This window comes from Dasypus novemcinctus, chromosome 19 (genome assembly GCF_030445035.2).
Source record: "Dasypus novemcinctus isolate mDasNov1 chromosome 19, mDasNov1.1.hap2, whole genome shotgun sequence".
Lineage (NCBI taxonomy): Eukaryota > Metazoa > Chordata > Mammalia > Cingulata > Dasypodidae > Dasypus > Dasypus novemcinctus.
In genome coordinates, this window is record NC_080691.1 from 48,616,837 (window position 1) to 48,632,673 (window position 15,837).

The 15,837-nt window shown below is 47.9% G+C and overlaps 2 protein-coding genes and 1 pseudogene across 4 annotated transcripts in view; 1 reads left to right on the forward strand and 2 right to left on the reverse strand.

Moving 5' to 3' along the window:
* Nucleotides 1–12,201, forward strand: part of YPEL1 (yippee like 1) — a 44,907-nt gene extending 32,706 nt beyond the window's left edge. Inside the window, exons 3-6 of one of the 2 annotated variants that reach the window (XM_058281753.2) lie at nt 6,863–6,906; nt 7,307–7,415; nt 9,153–9,201; nt 11,083–12,201. In XM_058281753.2, coding sequence (XP_058137736.1) covers nt 6,863–6,906; nt 7,307–7,415; nt 9,153–9,201; nt 11,083–11,180 — 300 coding nt within the window. In that variant the 3' untranslated portion in view covers nt 11,181–12,201. Of the gene's footprint in view, nt 1–6,862; nt 6,907–7,306; nt 7,416–8,950; nt 9,925–11,082 lie in introns of those variants that run through there. The other variant, XM_058281754.2, reaches the window with a different exon arrangement.
* LOC139437024 (Y-box-binding protein 1 pseudogene) lies at nt 2,268–5,291 on the reverse strand (annotated as a pseudogene).
* PPIL2 (peptidylprolyl isomerase like 2) overlaps nt 7,405–15,837 on the reverse strand; it is a 61,840-nt gene continuing 53,407 nt past the window's right edge. The window contains exons 16-20 of one of the 2 annotated variants that reach the window (XR_011646534.1): nt 15,574–15,630; nt 14,777–15,480; nt 14,608–14,670; nt 14,387–14,526; nt 7,405–14,063 (exon numbers count right to left, since the gene is read on the reverse strand). Coding sequence is in view for 1 of the 2 variants with exons in the window: in XM_058281751.1 (XP_058137734.1) it covers nt 13,967–14,063; nt 14,387–14,526; nt 14,608–14,670; nt 14,777–14,849; nt 15,574–15,630 (430 nt within the window). In the remaining variant the exon portion in view is untranslated. The remainder of the gene's footprint in view (nt 14,064–14,386; nt 14,527–14,607; nt 14,671–14,776; nt 15,481–15,573; nt 15,631–15,837) is intronic. The other variant, XM_058281751.1, reaches the window with a different exon arrangement.

A 15,837-nucleotide genomic window follows, 5' to 3' on the forward strand; every position in this document is an offset into this window, starting at 1 on the left:
GATTTTATCATTTCTGTGAAGGATGTTAGAATTTTGATTGGGATTGTGTTAAATCTGTACTTCACTTTGGGTAGTATGGATATCTTAATGATAAATCTTCTAATCTATGAGCACAGACTATCTTTCTCATTTAGGTTTTTTTAAAAAAAGATTTATTTATTTATTTATTTCTCTCCCCTCCCCCCCCCACCCTGGTTGTCTGTTCTCTGTGTCTATTTGCTGCGTCTTCTTTGTCTGTTTCTGTTGTTGCTGCATCATCTTGCTGTGTCAGCTCTCCGTGTGTGCAGCACCATTCCTGGGCAGGCTGCACTTTCTTTCGCACTGGGCGGCTCTCCTTACGGGGCGCACTCCTTGCGCATGGGGCTCCCCTACGTGGGGGACACCCCTGTGTGGCGTGGCACTCCTTGCGCGCATCAGCACTGTGCATGGGCCAGCTCCACACGGGTCAAGGAGGCCTGGGGTTTGAACCACGGACCTCCCATGTGGTAGACGGACACCCTAACCACTGGGCCAAGTCTGCTTCCCTCATTTAGGTTTTTAATTTCTTACAGTAATGGCCTATAATTTTCTGTGCATAAGTCATTTACCTTCCCAGTGAAATGTTTCTGAAAATTTCTTTTAGTTATTGTAAATGGAATTATTTTCTTGATTTCCTTTTCAGATTGTTCATTGTCTATATATAAAATCACAACTGATTTTGTATACTGATCTTGTATCCTGCTACTGCTGGATTTATTAGCTCTAGATTTCTTTTAGATTTTTCTGGGCTTTCTGTGTATAGGAATCATGTCAGCAGTAAATAGAGAGTTTTACTTCTTCCTATCCAATTTCAACGCCTTATATCTTCTTTTTCTTGCCAAATTGCTCTTGCTAGCACCTCAGTTACAATGTTTAATAGCAATGGTGACAGTGGGCATCCTTGTCTTTTTCCTAATCTTGGAAAGCTTTCAGTCTTTCATAGTTAAATATGATGTGAGCTGTGGGTTTTTCATATATGCCCTTTATCACATTGAGGAAGTCCCTTCTATTCCTAGGTCGAGTGTTTTTAATCAAGAAACAGTGTTGGATTTTGTTCAATCAATTAAGCTGATCTTGAGGGATTTTTCCTTCATTTTATTAATGGGATGAATTAATTGATTTTTTTAAAAAATGTTGAACCACACTTGCATTCCTGGAATAATTCCTACTTAATCATGATATAGAATCCTTTTGATGTGCTTCAGCACCTTTCTCACACCCCGGAAGGTCCCAGGATCAGTTTCTAGTGCTGTCTAAAGAGAAGACAAGCAGGGAAGCAGATTTGGCTCAATGGATAGAGCATCTGCCTACCACATGGGAGATCCAAGGTTCAAACCCAGGGCCTCTTGACCCGTGTGATGAGCTGGCCCATGTGCAGTGCTGATGCACGCAAGGAGTGCCCTGCCACTCGGGTGTCCCCCGCGTAGGGAAGCCCCATGTGCAAGGAGTGCGCCCATAAGGAGAGCCTCCCAGTGCGAAAAAGTGCAGCCTGCCCAGGAGTGATGTGACACACACGGAGAGCTGACACAGCAAGATGACGCAACAAAAAGAGACATAGATTCCAAGTGCCACTGAAAGAATACAAGTGGACACAGAAGAATACGTAGTGAATGGACACAGAGAGCAGACAATTGGGGGGGGGCCAGGAAAGGAGAGAGAAATAAATAAAAAATCTTTTTTAAAAAAACAGAGACAAGACAAGCAGACACAGAAGAACACAGAGCAAATGGACAGAGAGAGCAGACAATGGGTGGAAGGGAAAAATAAATCTTTTTTAAAAATAGTCTTTCAGGATTCAAAAAAGAACTTCAAACTGTCACAGGGGTCTGTAATTTTTTTGTGTGTGTTATCTTTATTTGACTTTGTTAGAGTGATGCTGACCTCAAAGAATAAATTGTCTTTCCTCCTTTTCAGATAGACATTTACGATGAATGTCACATACCCATCCCTCAGCTTTAATAATGACCAGTTTGTAACCAGTTATGTTTATACTGCCACCCATTTTCCCATCGTCAGTGTTTTTTTTTTGAGCAGATCTCAGACATCACAGTATTAAGCAATGCCCTTCTAAGTCTTTACCTACTGGGCAATTTTGACTCAGTGGTTTGGAGCAGTCCTAATGTACCATCATTTATTTGAGCCCTGCTAGACCTGTTAGTGTGACTTTCTTTCTTATTGCTAGAATTTCATATTCATTTCTTCTTGCTGGATGACTAAACTGGATGATGGTAGAGATGGTAAGCCAGCATTTACTCAGCCCAGCCCTGCTCAGCCTTGGGAGTTGATGAATTCTCATCTGGTGAATTGGCTGCTTTTGTCCCTTTGCCATCTTGTAGTTTAGGGTTTTCTGGGCATCTTTGTTGATAATTGAAGTTATGGTCATATCAACTTTGTGGTGGCTGCTGATCTTGGGTCACATCTCCTTGATTTTATCATATTCATTGCTGTCCTTTCTAAGCTGTCTTTGGTGAGGAGGGCCAAAACCTTTGTTGTGGAATTGTGGCCTATGACCCTGATATTTTTTCTGTCTTACTGGTCTACCTCATTCTCATGCATCTCCTGGTTGTCAGCACCCTTCATCACTTCTTGCACAGAAGGGTTGGAATACTGTGGCCAATGCCTGTAGAGTATCTGCATATAGTAAGGAGGGAATTGTCTCCTGCTGTAGGGCTAATGTTGTTGGGCCTGTCCTTCAGGAGCACTCTCACTATTCTGGCAGTTTTGCTGGTAATTGTGTGGAGGACCTACAATGTGGATGGCTTCTCTAATAGTGATGATCTGCTGTGTATTTACTGCCTTGCACTGGAATTCCACCGGGAGCTGTGATGTTTGCTGCATCTGCCCCTTTTCTCCTTCAACAACATCAAATTCCACAGTCTCTCCATCTCTTACGCTGTGAAGGCACTTCCTGGGTTTATTTTTTCTGGCAGTCTGATGTACAAACACATCTTCCTTGGTGTCATTCCTGTTGATGAAACCATTTCTTTCTTTAATCCTTTTCTTAGTTTGAACCATTTTACTGTTCCCAAAACCTTTGTTGCAATGACCTTCTTGTCCCTGATGTGAAGCCACCCAGGACACCACTCTCTGTGCTGCTGCCTGAGGTGCCAGGCTTTGTGTTGGCAGCACTGAGGGCAGGGGCAGTGGGCAGCTGCTGGGTCTTGGCCTTGGTGCTGATGGTTGTGGGGATGGTGATGGGGGCTCCTGCAGTAGCTGAGGCTCCTCCCAGGGTGTTATCTAGGCCAGTGGTCACAGTGGGGCTGCTCCTGCATATATGTTTTACATAGTGTCCTTCTTTATCCCTCTTAACCTTTTTTTTGTTTTGTTTCTTCACTTAAATTCCATTTGTCTGGCATTAGTATAGCCAACTATTCTCTCTTTTGATCATTTGCATGGAATTTTTTCCCACCTTTTTATTTTTGACCTTCTTGTGTCTTTGAATTGAACTTGGGTCATGCTCTTTTGCCTATTCTGCCATTATCCACCTTTAAAATATAATTACTGATAATGCAGGTCCTTCTTCTACCAGTTTGCCCTTTAGGTTTTGTACATTTCATACACTCCGGGTCCCTCAATTCTTCCATTAGTGACTTTATTGTATATTTAGTTGATCTTTTTATAGCAAATCCTTTAGATTCCTTCTCATTTCCTTTGCATATTTTGCTGATATTGTCATGGGGCTTAAATAGCCTAAATCTTTAGCAGAATCATATGCTTTGATAACAACCTTACTTCAGTAGCATACCAAACTATGTTCCTATACCCCTTCCTCCTCCCACCTTTATATAGTTCTCATCACAAATTACATATTTATACATTGAGTCCAAAACTTGATTTTTCATTAGTTTATGCATTTGTATTTTAGATCCTTTAAGAAGCAAAAAAATGTACCAAAAATAAAATGCAATTTTTTTTTAAAGATTTATTTTTATTTTATTTAATTCCCCTCCCCTCCCCCAGTTGTCTGTTTTCTGTGTCTTGTTTCTTTTGTCCGCTTCTGTTGTCAGCGGCATGGGAAGTGTGGGCGGCGCCATTCCTCGGCAGGCTGCTCCCTCCTTCGCGCTGGGTGGCTCTCCTTATGGGTGCAGCACTCCTTGTGCGTGGGGCTCCCCTACGCGGGGGACACCCCTGTGTGGCACGGCACTCCTTGCGCACATCAGCACTGCGCATGGGCCAGCTCCACACGGGTCAAGGAGGCCCGGGGCTTGAACTGCGGGCCTCCCATGTGGTAGACGGACGCCCTAACCACTGGGCCAAAGTCCGTTTTCCCAAAATGCAATCTTACTGACATAATTACCTATGTAGCTACCCTTACTGGAGATCTTAGTTTCATTATGCTACACCAGTCTGCTGTCTAGTGTTGTTTCCCTTTGAATCTAGGGCCGGTCCTTTGATGACAAACTCCCTCAGCTTTTTATAAATTTAATCTTGGGCTCCCTTAATCTCTCGCTCGTTTTCTTTTTGAAAAACAGTTTGATATTGTATGATTCAAAATAAAATTTACATGTATCCAGTACATTAAAAAGAGAACTGTATGTTTTCAACTGTTTTTTTTTAGTTTTTACTTGTTTATATTTTCAACTATTAAATGTACAAAATAAAGTTTAAAAAAAAGTTTGGCAGATATAGAGTTCTTGGTTAGCAATGTTTTTTTCCTTTCAGCACTTTAAATATGTCATCCCACTGCCATCTTGCCTCCATTGTTTCCTTTGAGAAATCAGCACTGAGTCCTATTGAGGCTCCCTTCTATATGATGTATTTCTTCTTACTTGTGGCTTTCAGAATTCTCTTTATCTTTGGCATTTGATAGTTTGATTCTACTACGTTGGGGTGTTTGTCTAATTAGACTTATCCTATTTGGCATTCCTTGAGCTCCTTTCATGAGTGTAGTCAGGTCTTGGCATTAAATGTGGGTAGTTTTCAGCCATTAATCTTTTGAATATTCTCTCTGCCCCTTTTTCTCTTCTCTTTCTGGGACTCCCATGATGTGTGTAATTGGTACATTCCATTGTATCACCCAGGTTCCTAAGGCTCTATTTACTTCATTCTTTCTGGTTGTCACACTGGATGATTTCAGTTGTCCTATCTTCAAGTTCACTGATTCTTTCTTCTGCCATCTGCAATCTTCTGTTGAACCTCTTTAGGGCATTTTTCATTTATGTTACTGTGGTCTTCAGCTCTGTTTGGTTTCTCTTCTTGATTTGTAACTCTTTATTGATGTTCTCTATGTCTTCATCTCTCAGTTTCCTGATATTCTTTAGTTTTTTGTCCATGATTACCTTTAGCTCTTTGAGCATATTTAGGACTGATTTATTTTATTTTACTTTTTAATCTCCATCTGGTATGTTCCAGGTGGTCCTCATCGATGGTTTCTAATGCATTAATCTTCTACTTTGTATGGATTGTCTCTCTTTTATTTTTTACTATATTTTGTTTTTCTTTTGTTGCAACTTAGATTTTAATATTTTCATGTGTTATCTCTGAAACGTAAACACTGAGCTATCTGTTCCTTAAGCTTGTATCTAGTTACTTCCTAGAATGAGGGGGCTGGGGGGAAAAAAAAAAACTTTCCCAGTCTTTGCAGATTGGCCTGTGCATGTGGTCTTGCAGAGCTTAACCATCCTGAGTTTAAGGAACATCCTGAGTCAAAAGTGTAGGATCCTTCAGTTTTGTTTTTTTGTTTTTTGGTACCTGTTTGTTGTCCTGACCATATGCAGGTGTTCCTCGGAATTCCCTCATTTACATCTACACAGTTTCCTCATTCCCCTAGGAAATAGTGTTTCCTCATGGTCCCAGGCACTATACTGTATGTCCTGCAGCTAGAGTTCTTTTCCCCAGGCAGCTGTGATTTGATTGTTCTCTTTGAGCTCTCTGTGAACTGCCTCTGGGCACAGGACAAGTTCTGGGTTGGTAACAGTCTCTCAGGCTATCCCCAGATAGAATGGCACAGATATACATGCACTCTAGTATGTGCACAATAGATACTGTATTCCTTCCACAACCAGGACTAGGGATCCGCACGGGTAGGTAGTGCAGATTGGCTCTATTATGAGGGATAGGGGAAAGGCCAGCAAGGGCCCATTTTTAAATAGCCTTTTCTCGATTTTGCAAGTGCCCTGTTTCTGCAACCCTTTATTTTCTGGAGCTGTGAGAAAAAACTCTCTCCTAGTTCTTGTTTGTTGCTTAAAGCTCCTGTCCTAGAGACTCTGGATCTGCCATCTAGATTAGGGCAGGATCTCCATCCACTTCAATGTCTACATGAATCCCATATATGGATGTACTTGTTTACTCGCTGATGGATATGAGTCTTTTTTTTTTTTTTAATTTTTTTTAGAGAAGTTGTGAGCTTATAAAACAATCATGCATAATGTGCAGAATTCCCATACAACATTTCTCCACCAATACCTTACATTGTTGTTGAATATTTGTTACAGATTATGAAAGAACATGATCAGATTATTGCCACTAAATATGGCCCATAATATACATTTGATATTTCTTCCCATACCCCCCATTAGTCTCCTGTTTGGGTTTTGCTATTATGAACATTGCTACAGTGACATTCTTGTCACATTTCCTTATGCACTCAAGCTGGTTTGTTCTTTACAGTAAATTCTTAGTAATGAGTCATATCATATGTGCATTTTACATTGTGATACTGTCAAATTGTGTTCCAATCAGCACTCCTTATAATCTTTTGAATTTATACTAAAGTGATAACCCCCCCAAAAAAGTGTTCTGGATTTGATTTGCATTTCTTGGATTATTTTTGAGGTCAGCCACATTATGTGTAGTCATGAGGCTGTTTTACCTAACAAATTTCTTAAACTTTCTTTCTTTGCAGTCCTTTCAGGGAAGTCAGGGACGTGCCTACCTCTTCAATTCTGTGTGAGTAATTACTGTCAGTAGACTTGTAGACATGTCCACTCCCTGTCAAGTAACATGTATTACTTCTATGCATCGATGTAGTGAATTATTAAAAAAGGGATTTTTACTATGCTACGGTGGAACTGTGGTCATCCCCTTACATCCTTACCCATCTTGGGGTTCTTTGCGGAAATAAAAAGGCAGTGGTGGGCAGAGGGCAGGGGAGGTGGGGAGTTAAGAAACACTGCTGAAAAGGTATATTACCGGTCTCTGGTAACCAATTGGGAAATTTGACAAGGTGGTAGGCAGAGCGGGAGCTGGCAGCGCCCCTACTGGTGGGGATGGAAGTGCCGCAGCTGTAAGGGACTGCCTCTGAGGGGAAGGGTGGGTCTCAGCCCTGTCCCCTGATCTTTTCCCCCAGGGTGAACGTGGGCTGTGGCCCAGCAGAGGAGAGGGTCCTCCTCACTGGTTTACACGCTGTCGCAGACATCTACTGTGAAAACTGCAAAACCACTCTTGGTTGGAAATATGTGAGTAACTGTCTTTTATTTAACATTTCAAAGATAAAAGATTTACAGTAATAAAACATTACAGATGGACACAAAATTATTTTGCAAGGAAGTATGACAGAATCTAAGAATACATCTTTTAAAACAATTTCTTTTGAAGCCAGTGAAAATATGTGTGTAGTCCCGTAGGCTTACACAAAGCCAGTGTCCCCACAGGGTCTGTGGGCACTGCCCTTTCTGCAGCATGGCCCTGGCCTTGTCCTATAGCCCCCACCCTCCCCATGCAGACTCACCAATGCTGGTACAGGACTGCACCCTGACCCTGAGGGTCCCAGTGAACAAGGGACAGGGGCCCCAGTAGGAGGCTCCTGTCCACCCATCTGGAGGGACGTGCACTGCATGGCCAACAGCCAGTGTGGTGGGCAGCACTGCTTTGTAGTAGTTGTCCCCGCAGATCTGCTGCAGCCCTGGGGATGCAGCCTTGGGACCTGGCTGGGGTCTTGGGGTGGAAAAAGGGGCCCGTGGGCAGAGGGGTAGAGCCTCTCACCCCCTCTGGCTCCTCTCCTCTGGTTCCTTCTCTCTTAAATCATGGCCACGTCTTCTCATCCAAAAAAAGAAAAGTCAGGCCCCAGCTACTCTCACCAGGCCTGGCTGGCACTCTGAGGGCCCCAGTGTCCTGTTCTGTCCCCTGCCTGCCTCTGGTGACCTCAGTCACCTCCAAACCTGTCCAAAGCCTCTCTCAGAGCCAGGCGTAGACCCCTGGGCCCCTCCCCACACAAGACAGACAAGAATGCAGCAGGTGGCCCTGTCTCACCTTCTTCCTGCCTGCCTGAGAGGCGAGATGGGTCCCCCATGGCCCTTGGCTCTGTCTCCCAGGATCCCGAGCAGATGTGAGGTGCACACAGTCCACAGCATGGGGTGGGGGCCAGCGAGGCCATCCCAGGGTTCCCTGTCCAGAAGCCTTTCCTGAGTGAGGTCCCTTCCTGAGGCCCAGAAACTGCACGTGCCTGTCTTTGCTGCCTCCATCTCTCTCCACTGGGAGGCGCTCTTCCCGTGTCTGTCCATTGTCCTGAGGCTGCTGCTCAGGGAAGCAGGACCTGCCTTAGTCTTCAGTACCTGGCCCTGGCTGCAGGCTCCGCTTGGGACAGTCTGAGCAGGCACCCCTGGGAGGGGTATGTGGCAGCCCCTCTCCCTCCCTCCCTCCTCAGAACTGTTCCTGTTGCTCTCATATTTGCCTCTCATATTCTCAGGTGGAATTCCTGAAAAGGAAGCATCTTGCTTTCCTTTGTATCTTCTAAATTCCCCGATTTACAGATGTTCAGTCAGTGTTTTCCCCTGGGTTTAATTGTAACTTCATGACAAGGACAAAAATCCCATGCTGACCTGGAGGACGGGCCCTGGATGGGCGGCTCATGGCCCCAAGGGACACAACTAGGCTGACGGCCACACATGGACAATGCTGTACATGTATTTTCTTTGCCAAGAGTATAATGAAATTTGAAAAGTTAAACAGATTCTGTCCTGAAACCTTCTCTACTTTTTTTTTTCCCCCCAAGGAACATGCCTTTGAGAGCAGTCAGAAATATAAGGAAGGAAAATTTATTATTGAGCTTGCCCACATGATCAAAGACAATGGTTGGGAGTAGAGTGAGAACTTTCCGTCCGATTTTGAATACTATTTTGTGAGAGAGACTGTAAACGTAATGGAGACCTAGGAGCATCCCGGATGACGCTCTTTCTTGAACTTTAACCTCACAGGCCAGCCACGCAGCGCTCGACACCGCAGGCCCTCGGCCCGCTTCCTCGGGTAAGGCGCCCCCTCTTGATCTGTGACTTCATGTACACGGTTGTTCCTGAAGTTTCCCGATGACCTTTTTCTAACTTAGAGTTTTAGAGAAAGAATTAACCAACTGATGACTTCTCTGTCTAGTTAATATCTTCTTTCAGCCTTTGCCTTTAATGTAGAATTTGGCTGTGCTTTCTCACATTCAGTAGAAAAGTCAACAGAATCTCCGAAGACTGTCGGGACTGGGTCTCTCTAGAACAGCACGTCGCCCCTCCCTTTTTAGAGTGAAGATCTCATAATCCTTTTTTTTTTCCATTACAAAAGGACAAATATGTTCTTGCAGATGAACTGTTAAGGGGCAGTAGTGCTCATTTAAGAATTTTCTGGAAAGTCAATGAACTTATACATCAAGGGCATTTTTTTTTAAACCTTGTTTGAACACAGAGGACATCCCTGGTAACTTTTTAGATGAGCTACAGCTAGAGAAACGTGTCTCGTGGAAACATCTGATTTAAGCCAGTAGATTCTCTACCGGAGAGCGGTGAACTAGCTGAGCAGAAGACTGCGTTCCCAAGGCGGCAGAGGCGCCCATTCTTAAAGGTGCCTGGTCTTTGCAGGACTCTGGTCTTTGGGGGCTCCCTTTGCAATGGTGACAGTAATTCACATGTTGGTAAATGGCTGTGCTAGTTCCATGTAGTTACAGTTCAATGCACTGGACAGAGTAAAAACCGGATTTCATTTCTACTCTGGAGGTACTTGAAGAAAAAGAATTATTTTTGCATACGAAAGAGGCCAGAACCAATAGGAAAATCTTCAAAACTTGAGATTTGCCAGGTTTTCTCCCCCAGACTTTTCCAGAAAAGGTTAAAATTGCAAGATCAGCTTAAACTTTGTACATGAAGATGTTTGGTTTGCTGGGTGGGCCACTCTCTCCCCTGCCCAGTTTGGTGACGCAGACTGAGACAGAAGGTATCTGTCTAATCCCAAAGTCCTGTTTCTGCCGTGTCCACCCATGCCTCTGTAGGAAGTGGGCATCACCCCTGAGGGTTTGTGCCAGTTTGCAGAAAATAGGTGCCCAAAAGCATTCCTGGATGAGTTAGTTTTCAGTTTTCTTACCTGACTCACTGCTGGGCCTGACCCGTGGCTCCAGGTGTCCGGGTGGCTTTCAGTGTGCTGTCACCACAGGTGTGCAAAGGGGCAGGGAGAGTGCAGCATGCCTAGGTCTCAGCCTGGCGGGATGCCTCTAAAACAGGGCTGTCAGAGCAGGGACTAGCTTAGGGGCACAGTGCTCCTGGCTGGGCACAGTAAGGGCAACAATTCTTGCCCAGTTTCACATCCCCTTCCCTGTGTCAAACCCTCTCCTAGCCCAGACAGAACACTTGCGGCCTTGGAACACAGGAGGGATCACAAACCCCAGGGGGCTTTCCGCCTCCCTCACTGGGTACACTTCTCCCCGAGCCCACAACCTGGCAGGAGCAGCCCGGTCTGGTTGACGGCTGTGGCTGGAGCCCTTCTAAGGTGCACCTCCAGCCTGCAAAAGAGAGGCAGAATCTGTCCCACTCTGTAAGCCTCTGAGGCTTGGTGGTGGTCTCTCACTCTGCTGGTTTCCTCCTGCAGAACAGGCCGTCCCAGCGCATTCCCTGTTTCTAAAGATAGCACCCAGCCTTAAGGCTTTATAGAGCAGATACACCCAACAACATACTCATCTTGCTGCCAGGGTTTGAACCCTGAAGATGAAATGGCACAGGATGTAGCAAACTTACGGGACTTTGGTGCATTCTATAAAACTTTGAAGGGACTGAAACACAAAGACCTCTTCCTGGATCAAGGGATGAGTACCAAATAAGTGAAAACCTACCTTAAACTGGCATTTCACTTCTATTCTTGATTCTCTTTTCCAAGGGGGAGCTCAGCCTCAGTACTGCAACTGGATGTGCCACGGGAATGGAGGTGGAAGTTTGGGTGGGCCGTGTCCAGACCCCAGTGCTGAGGGGAGGTAGCCTGGCTGCTGACCTCTTCTCAACAAGATGTTTCACGGAAACTGAAAAGAATCTCCTAAAATGACCACTTTTCATATATGCTAAAGTTAAAAAGTTTGTCTATGTTCTGGGTGAGTTTACTGCTCCTTCACTTTGAGCACTTTGGTTTCTTGTCTTTTGTGGTGGCATTTAAACTTTTTTACTAGTGATCAGTCTTATGACTTATTTTGTATGCTTTTGTAATGGATACTTTTATCAGTTTATCCGTTGGTCTTCTGCAAATACAAGCTCCTTTTTAAACCAAATGAACTGACCAGGAGCTGGCTTCAGGGACATGGTGTTCCACCACCACCACCAGTGTGCTGGGGCACATGTGCTGGAATGTTCCAACCTCTTAAACCCCTAAACAAGTATCATCCAGTCTTATTTAAGTTATTTAAAACATTTTTTCCTTGAACAGTAGAGGGTTATCTTTAACTTAAACATTTAACTTAAACAACTTAGGACAATATTCTGGCAGAGTGTATTCTAGTTTAGTTCTGTTGGCATTTTATAAATATATATACATATATACATATATATATATATATATATAGTATTTTTCTACCTTAACACTCTTTACTCTTGATGGCATCTGTCAAGTATTAGAAAGGATCAGAAGTGAGAATTTTTTCAAAAGTTCTTTAATTTATCTGATGGCCTAATCAGGTACTTATAAAATCCAAGTGTTTCAATATCTAGAAAACTATGATTTCATCTCTGAAATATAGCATAGAAATGTAAACATGCACTTGTCCAAGGCTCTGGCAGCGGCTTCTGGTGCTGCTGTCGACGGTGGCGAGGTGCCAGGCATGAAGCGCCCAGGGCTCCCCACTGAGCGGACGGGCCTGCCCTGCTGGGGAAGGCTGGCTGGGAATTCCAGCCTTTGGATGCCCCGAAGCTCACCCCAGGGCTGTGAAGCGCCTGCGCTCTGGCCTCACTCAGCGTCACTGTCCTCTGATCCTCTCTGTGTGAAGTTTAAAATAAAGCTTTCCAAGATGCAGTCGTCTTGTTTCACATGGTGCCAGCTCTCACGGATGCGCTGCTCCCACCCAGCCTGTGGGGAGTGGAGGGACCCCCTCTTCTGGGAGCCTGGGTGGCTCCAGCCAGCACGTCACGGGCTACTATTGCCATCTGACTGCATCACTCAGGGCCTAGCTACTTTGCCTGGACAGTCAGAACAGCACCCAGTCTTCCTGGGCAAAAAGGGAGCTCCCAAGTCCAGGCCCTACCTCCTTGCCTGGGCTGCACGTTACCCCCAAGACACCAGGAGCCTGGGGGCAGGGGTTGAGAAAGGGCGTGAAGGAGCCCTCCCAGGCATGGAGGGGCTGGGCCACCAGTCGCTAGATCGTAAGTCCCCAGCCTTGTTTCCCATGGGAAAACATCCCTGACTGATGTGCTGGGCTGGGAGAGACCATCAAGGAGCCAGGAGGGCAAGAAGGGCTGGAGCCAACCGTAGGTGAGGCGTGGGGGCTAGTTCTCAGTGCCGTGAGCTGACAACAGCTTAGGTGCATTCATGAAGATCGCCCAGTGGCTGCGGGTGACAGGACAGGTAGAAACAGCAAGACAGGTGCTGGTCTTGCAGCTCAGGGGAGACAGGGAATTGCCCAAGGGCTCCAGCTCCAGGGATAGAAAAAGCATCAGAATATGTTCTGGGAATAAGCACGGTGGACACTTGCTGCTGGAATGAAGTGAGGGAGAGATGAAAAACCAAGGGGGAACAGTCAGAACATCCACGAGCCGGGGTCACTAGGGGTGCCAGGGTGGGGAAGGTCACAAGACAGCCGGGCCAGGGCTGGAAGGGGGAGCTGATGGTGATGCCTAGGGCTAGAGACCAGGTCAGCGGTGCCCAGCACATCTGAAGGGCCTCTGGTAAAACCTAGGGCAGCAGTTTGCTTGGGTCAGGACAGAAGTCAGATTGGCACAGGGTAAAGAATGGAGAAGCAGCCAGGAGGGGCAGACAGCATCAACATTTTGAAGATGTTTTACAGAAAATGGGGTTGCGGGAGGGATCTTGAGACTGTGATGCAGCCGGCCCAGGAGCAATCAGGCAGGTGATGAGGGAGCTGGGTTGGGGCGCAAGGATGGGCCCTGGGAGTAGCAAGGATTCTCTGTAGGCTTGGGTATCTAAGGGCGGGGGCCCCTGCCCCCACAAGTCCCAGCAGTCCCTCTCCATCCAGGGGCCGGGCAGACATGGGTAGGGCTCTTGACAGACACAGACCTAGGCTGGACAGACCAGGAAGGCAGCACTGACTGATGGAGGAGCCTGTTAAGGGGAACAGCAGCCAGCAGGGAGGGGTGTTGCACTCCGCGCGCCCAAACAGGAGGACAGAAGAGGGGTTCTGAAAGCCCAGTCAGGCATAGTCCAGGTTCACCTAGGAGGCTTGTTAAAGCACAGCCTCTGTCCATGCTCCAAGCATTTGTGTTTCCAACCGGCTCCTGGGACCACACTCACTAAATGGGTTACCCCTGAGAAGATAATGGGAATCGGGGTGTTGGGGCGGGGTGGGGGATTAAAAACATGACATGACACAGTTCTTGCAAAGCAACCGAGACGCGCTGCCTGGGACGGCCTGTCCCTCTTGTTCCGCATGGTGGTGAAATGGGGAGGCCTGTGGGCTCCTAGGGGTCTGAGGGGATCTTGAGCCAGGAAGGGGGGTCCAGGCAGGAGGCAGAGGCTCAAATGACTCTCACGCCAAAGGGCAGGCCTCAGGACACGGCGCCCCAGCCCTGCATCACCAACAGGCTCGGAGCAGCTGGCCTGCAGACTACCAGGAGCTGAAGTCCCCGAAACCCCGGCTGGGCCGCTTCTTGGCCGCAGGTGTGCTTGTGCTGGTTGATGGTTCCTCCTCTGCAGCACGTTTCCTACGAAGGGAAGAGCCGGGCTCCAGCTGCCACCTGGGCCCCCAGACTGACCCACATCCTCTCCACACCCACTCTCACCAGCTGGCCTCAAGACAGCAATGAGGTGTCCATTTCCACACACCCCTGCACGCACCAGCCGAACCCCGCTCTGCTCTCCCCAGGTGACGCCCCATTCTCTCCAGCCTGCACCGAGCCCAGGGTCTGCCCTGTCCTCCTTGCCCCCCAGCTCGTGCCAGGACCCACAATGCCATGTTCAGACCAGACGATCTGGCTTAGGACATTGCTGGAACACCACGGCCAGGCGGCAGCCCCAGTTGACTCACGTGGCCGCTGGGTTGATGTACTTGCCCACCCCCTGGCGGTACGTCTGGGGGCCCTGGCTCCCCGCCTTGGGCTGACTGGGCTTCACTGTGGTCTCCGGGGCCTTCTCTTCCTCCTGTGTCTTCCTCCGCTCCTCGGCAATCTGGGGGGAAAGCAGGGCTGTGGCTGCCAGGGACAGCGCTGAGCTGTGGCTCTGTGGCTGCCCTCTCCACCCGGCCCTCACCTGAGCATCAGCCTCTTCATAGGGGTCAACAAACACTGTGGTGGAGTCGATGCGGATTTCCTCCTGACAGCAGGGTGGGGGTGGACAGTCAGGTCAGCGGGGGCACAGCCCTCCATGGCTGCAGCCAGGAAGAGGCAGGAGTGAGCCCGGGTTCTCCCTGGGTGCGTACCTTAGGGCGGTCAGTTTTGGGGTCGCTCTCCACATTCTCCATGGCTGTCAGTGTGTCAAAGCCCCCAACAACCCTGCAGGAGAGGGTTGGAGGCAGGTGCAAATGTGGAGGGCCAGGACCCCTCAGGGCAAACGCCCCAAGGTACTCCAGGGATGGGGGCCCTGGAAGGTGTTTCACACAGGGAGGGGCATAGTCCCATGGGCCTTTGGGCAGCACCAGGCCAGGCTGGGAAGGGACGGGCATGGAGCCCCCTGGCAGCAGCTAGGCGGGGGTGATCAGGGCTCCACAAACAACAGCTGTAGCTGTGGGCCCAGCTCCCTGCCGGCTTCACCCATTTGTTTCCATGCTGCCTATGGCTCTCCCAGGCTACAACGCAGAGGTAAGTATCAGTAGCAGACACCATGTAGCCCAAAAAACTGAAAAAGACCAAGTGGCCCTGGACAGAGAGGGTCTGCTAGCCCTGGACTAGAGGATGACAAGGCAGGACATAACTCCCATTTCTGATTTGGGCCCAGAGAAGAGAAGGTGCTGAGCATGACAGGGAGCTGGCTGCCAAGAGCAATTGGCCAAATGGGGCTGCAATGTGGATCATCCATCTCTCCTTCAGCCCCACAGATCCAGGAGACAGACATGTCCTTGCTTCTCTGGCCATGGCCTCCATCCAGAGGTGACTAATCCAGGCAAGGCGAGCATAAGGCTCAGGTCTGGGCAAAGGAAGTGAAGGCCCTAGTTGGGGAGGGTAACCCCACTCATCCCGCCCCCAAGCACCCTAGACCGCCCCCAGCAGCTTCTCTTACCTCCCAAAGATGGTATGCTTTTTGTCCAGGTAAGCACAGGAGCGGAATGTGATGAAGCTGGCAAAAGAGGAGGAGAGGATTAGGAGGGACAGGAGCCAACCCAGCCGCCTGCCCTGGAACCTGGGCTTGGGTGGACTGAGAAGGCCCCGAGGACCACCGTCCAGGGAAGGGGACCGGGGGGGTACAATGCTTCAGGCCCTCCTGTCCCCCCCTGCTCCTCCATCAGGGAGAACCTGTGCATGGGTGGGGCCTGGGGTGAAGGAC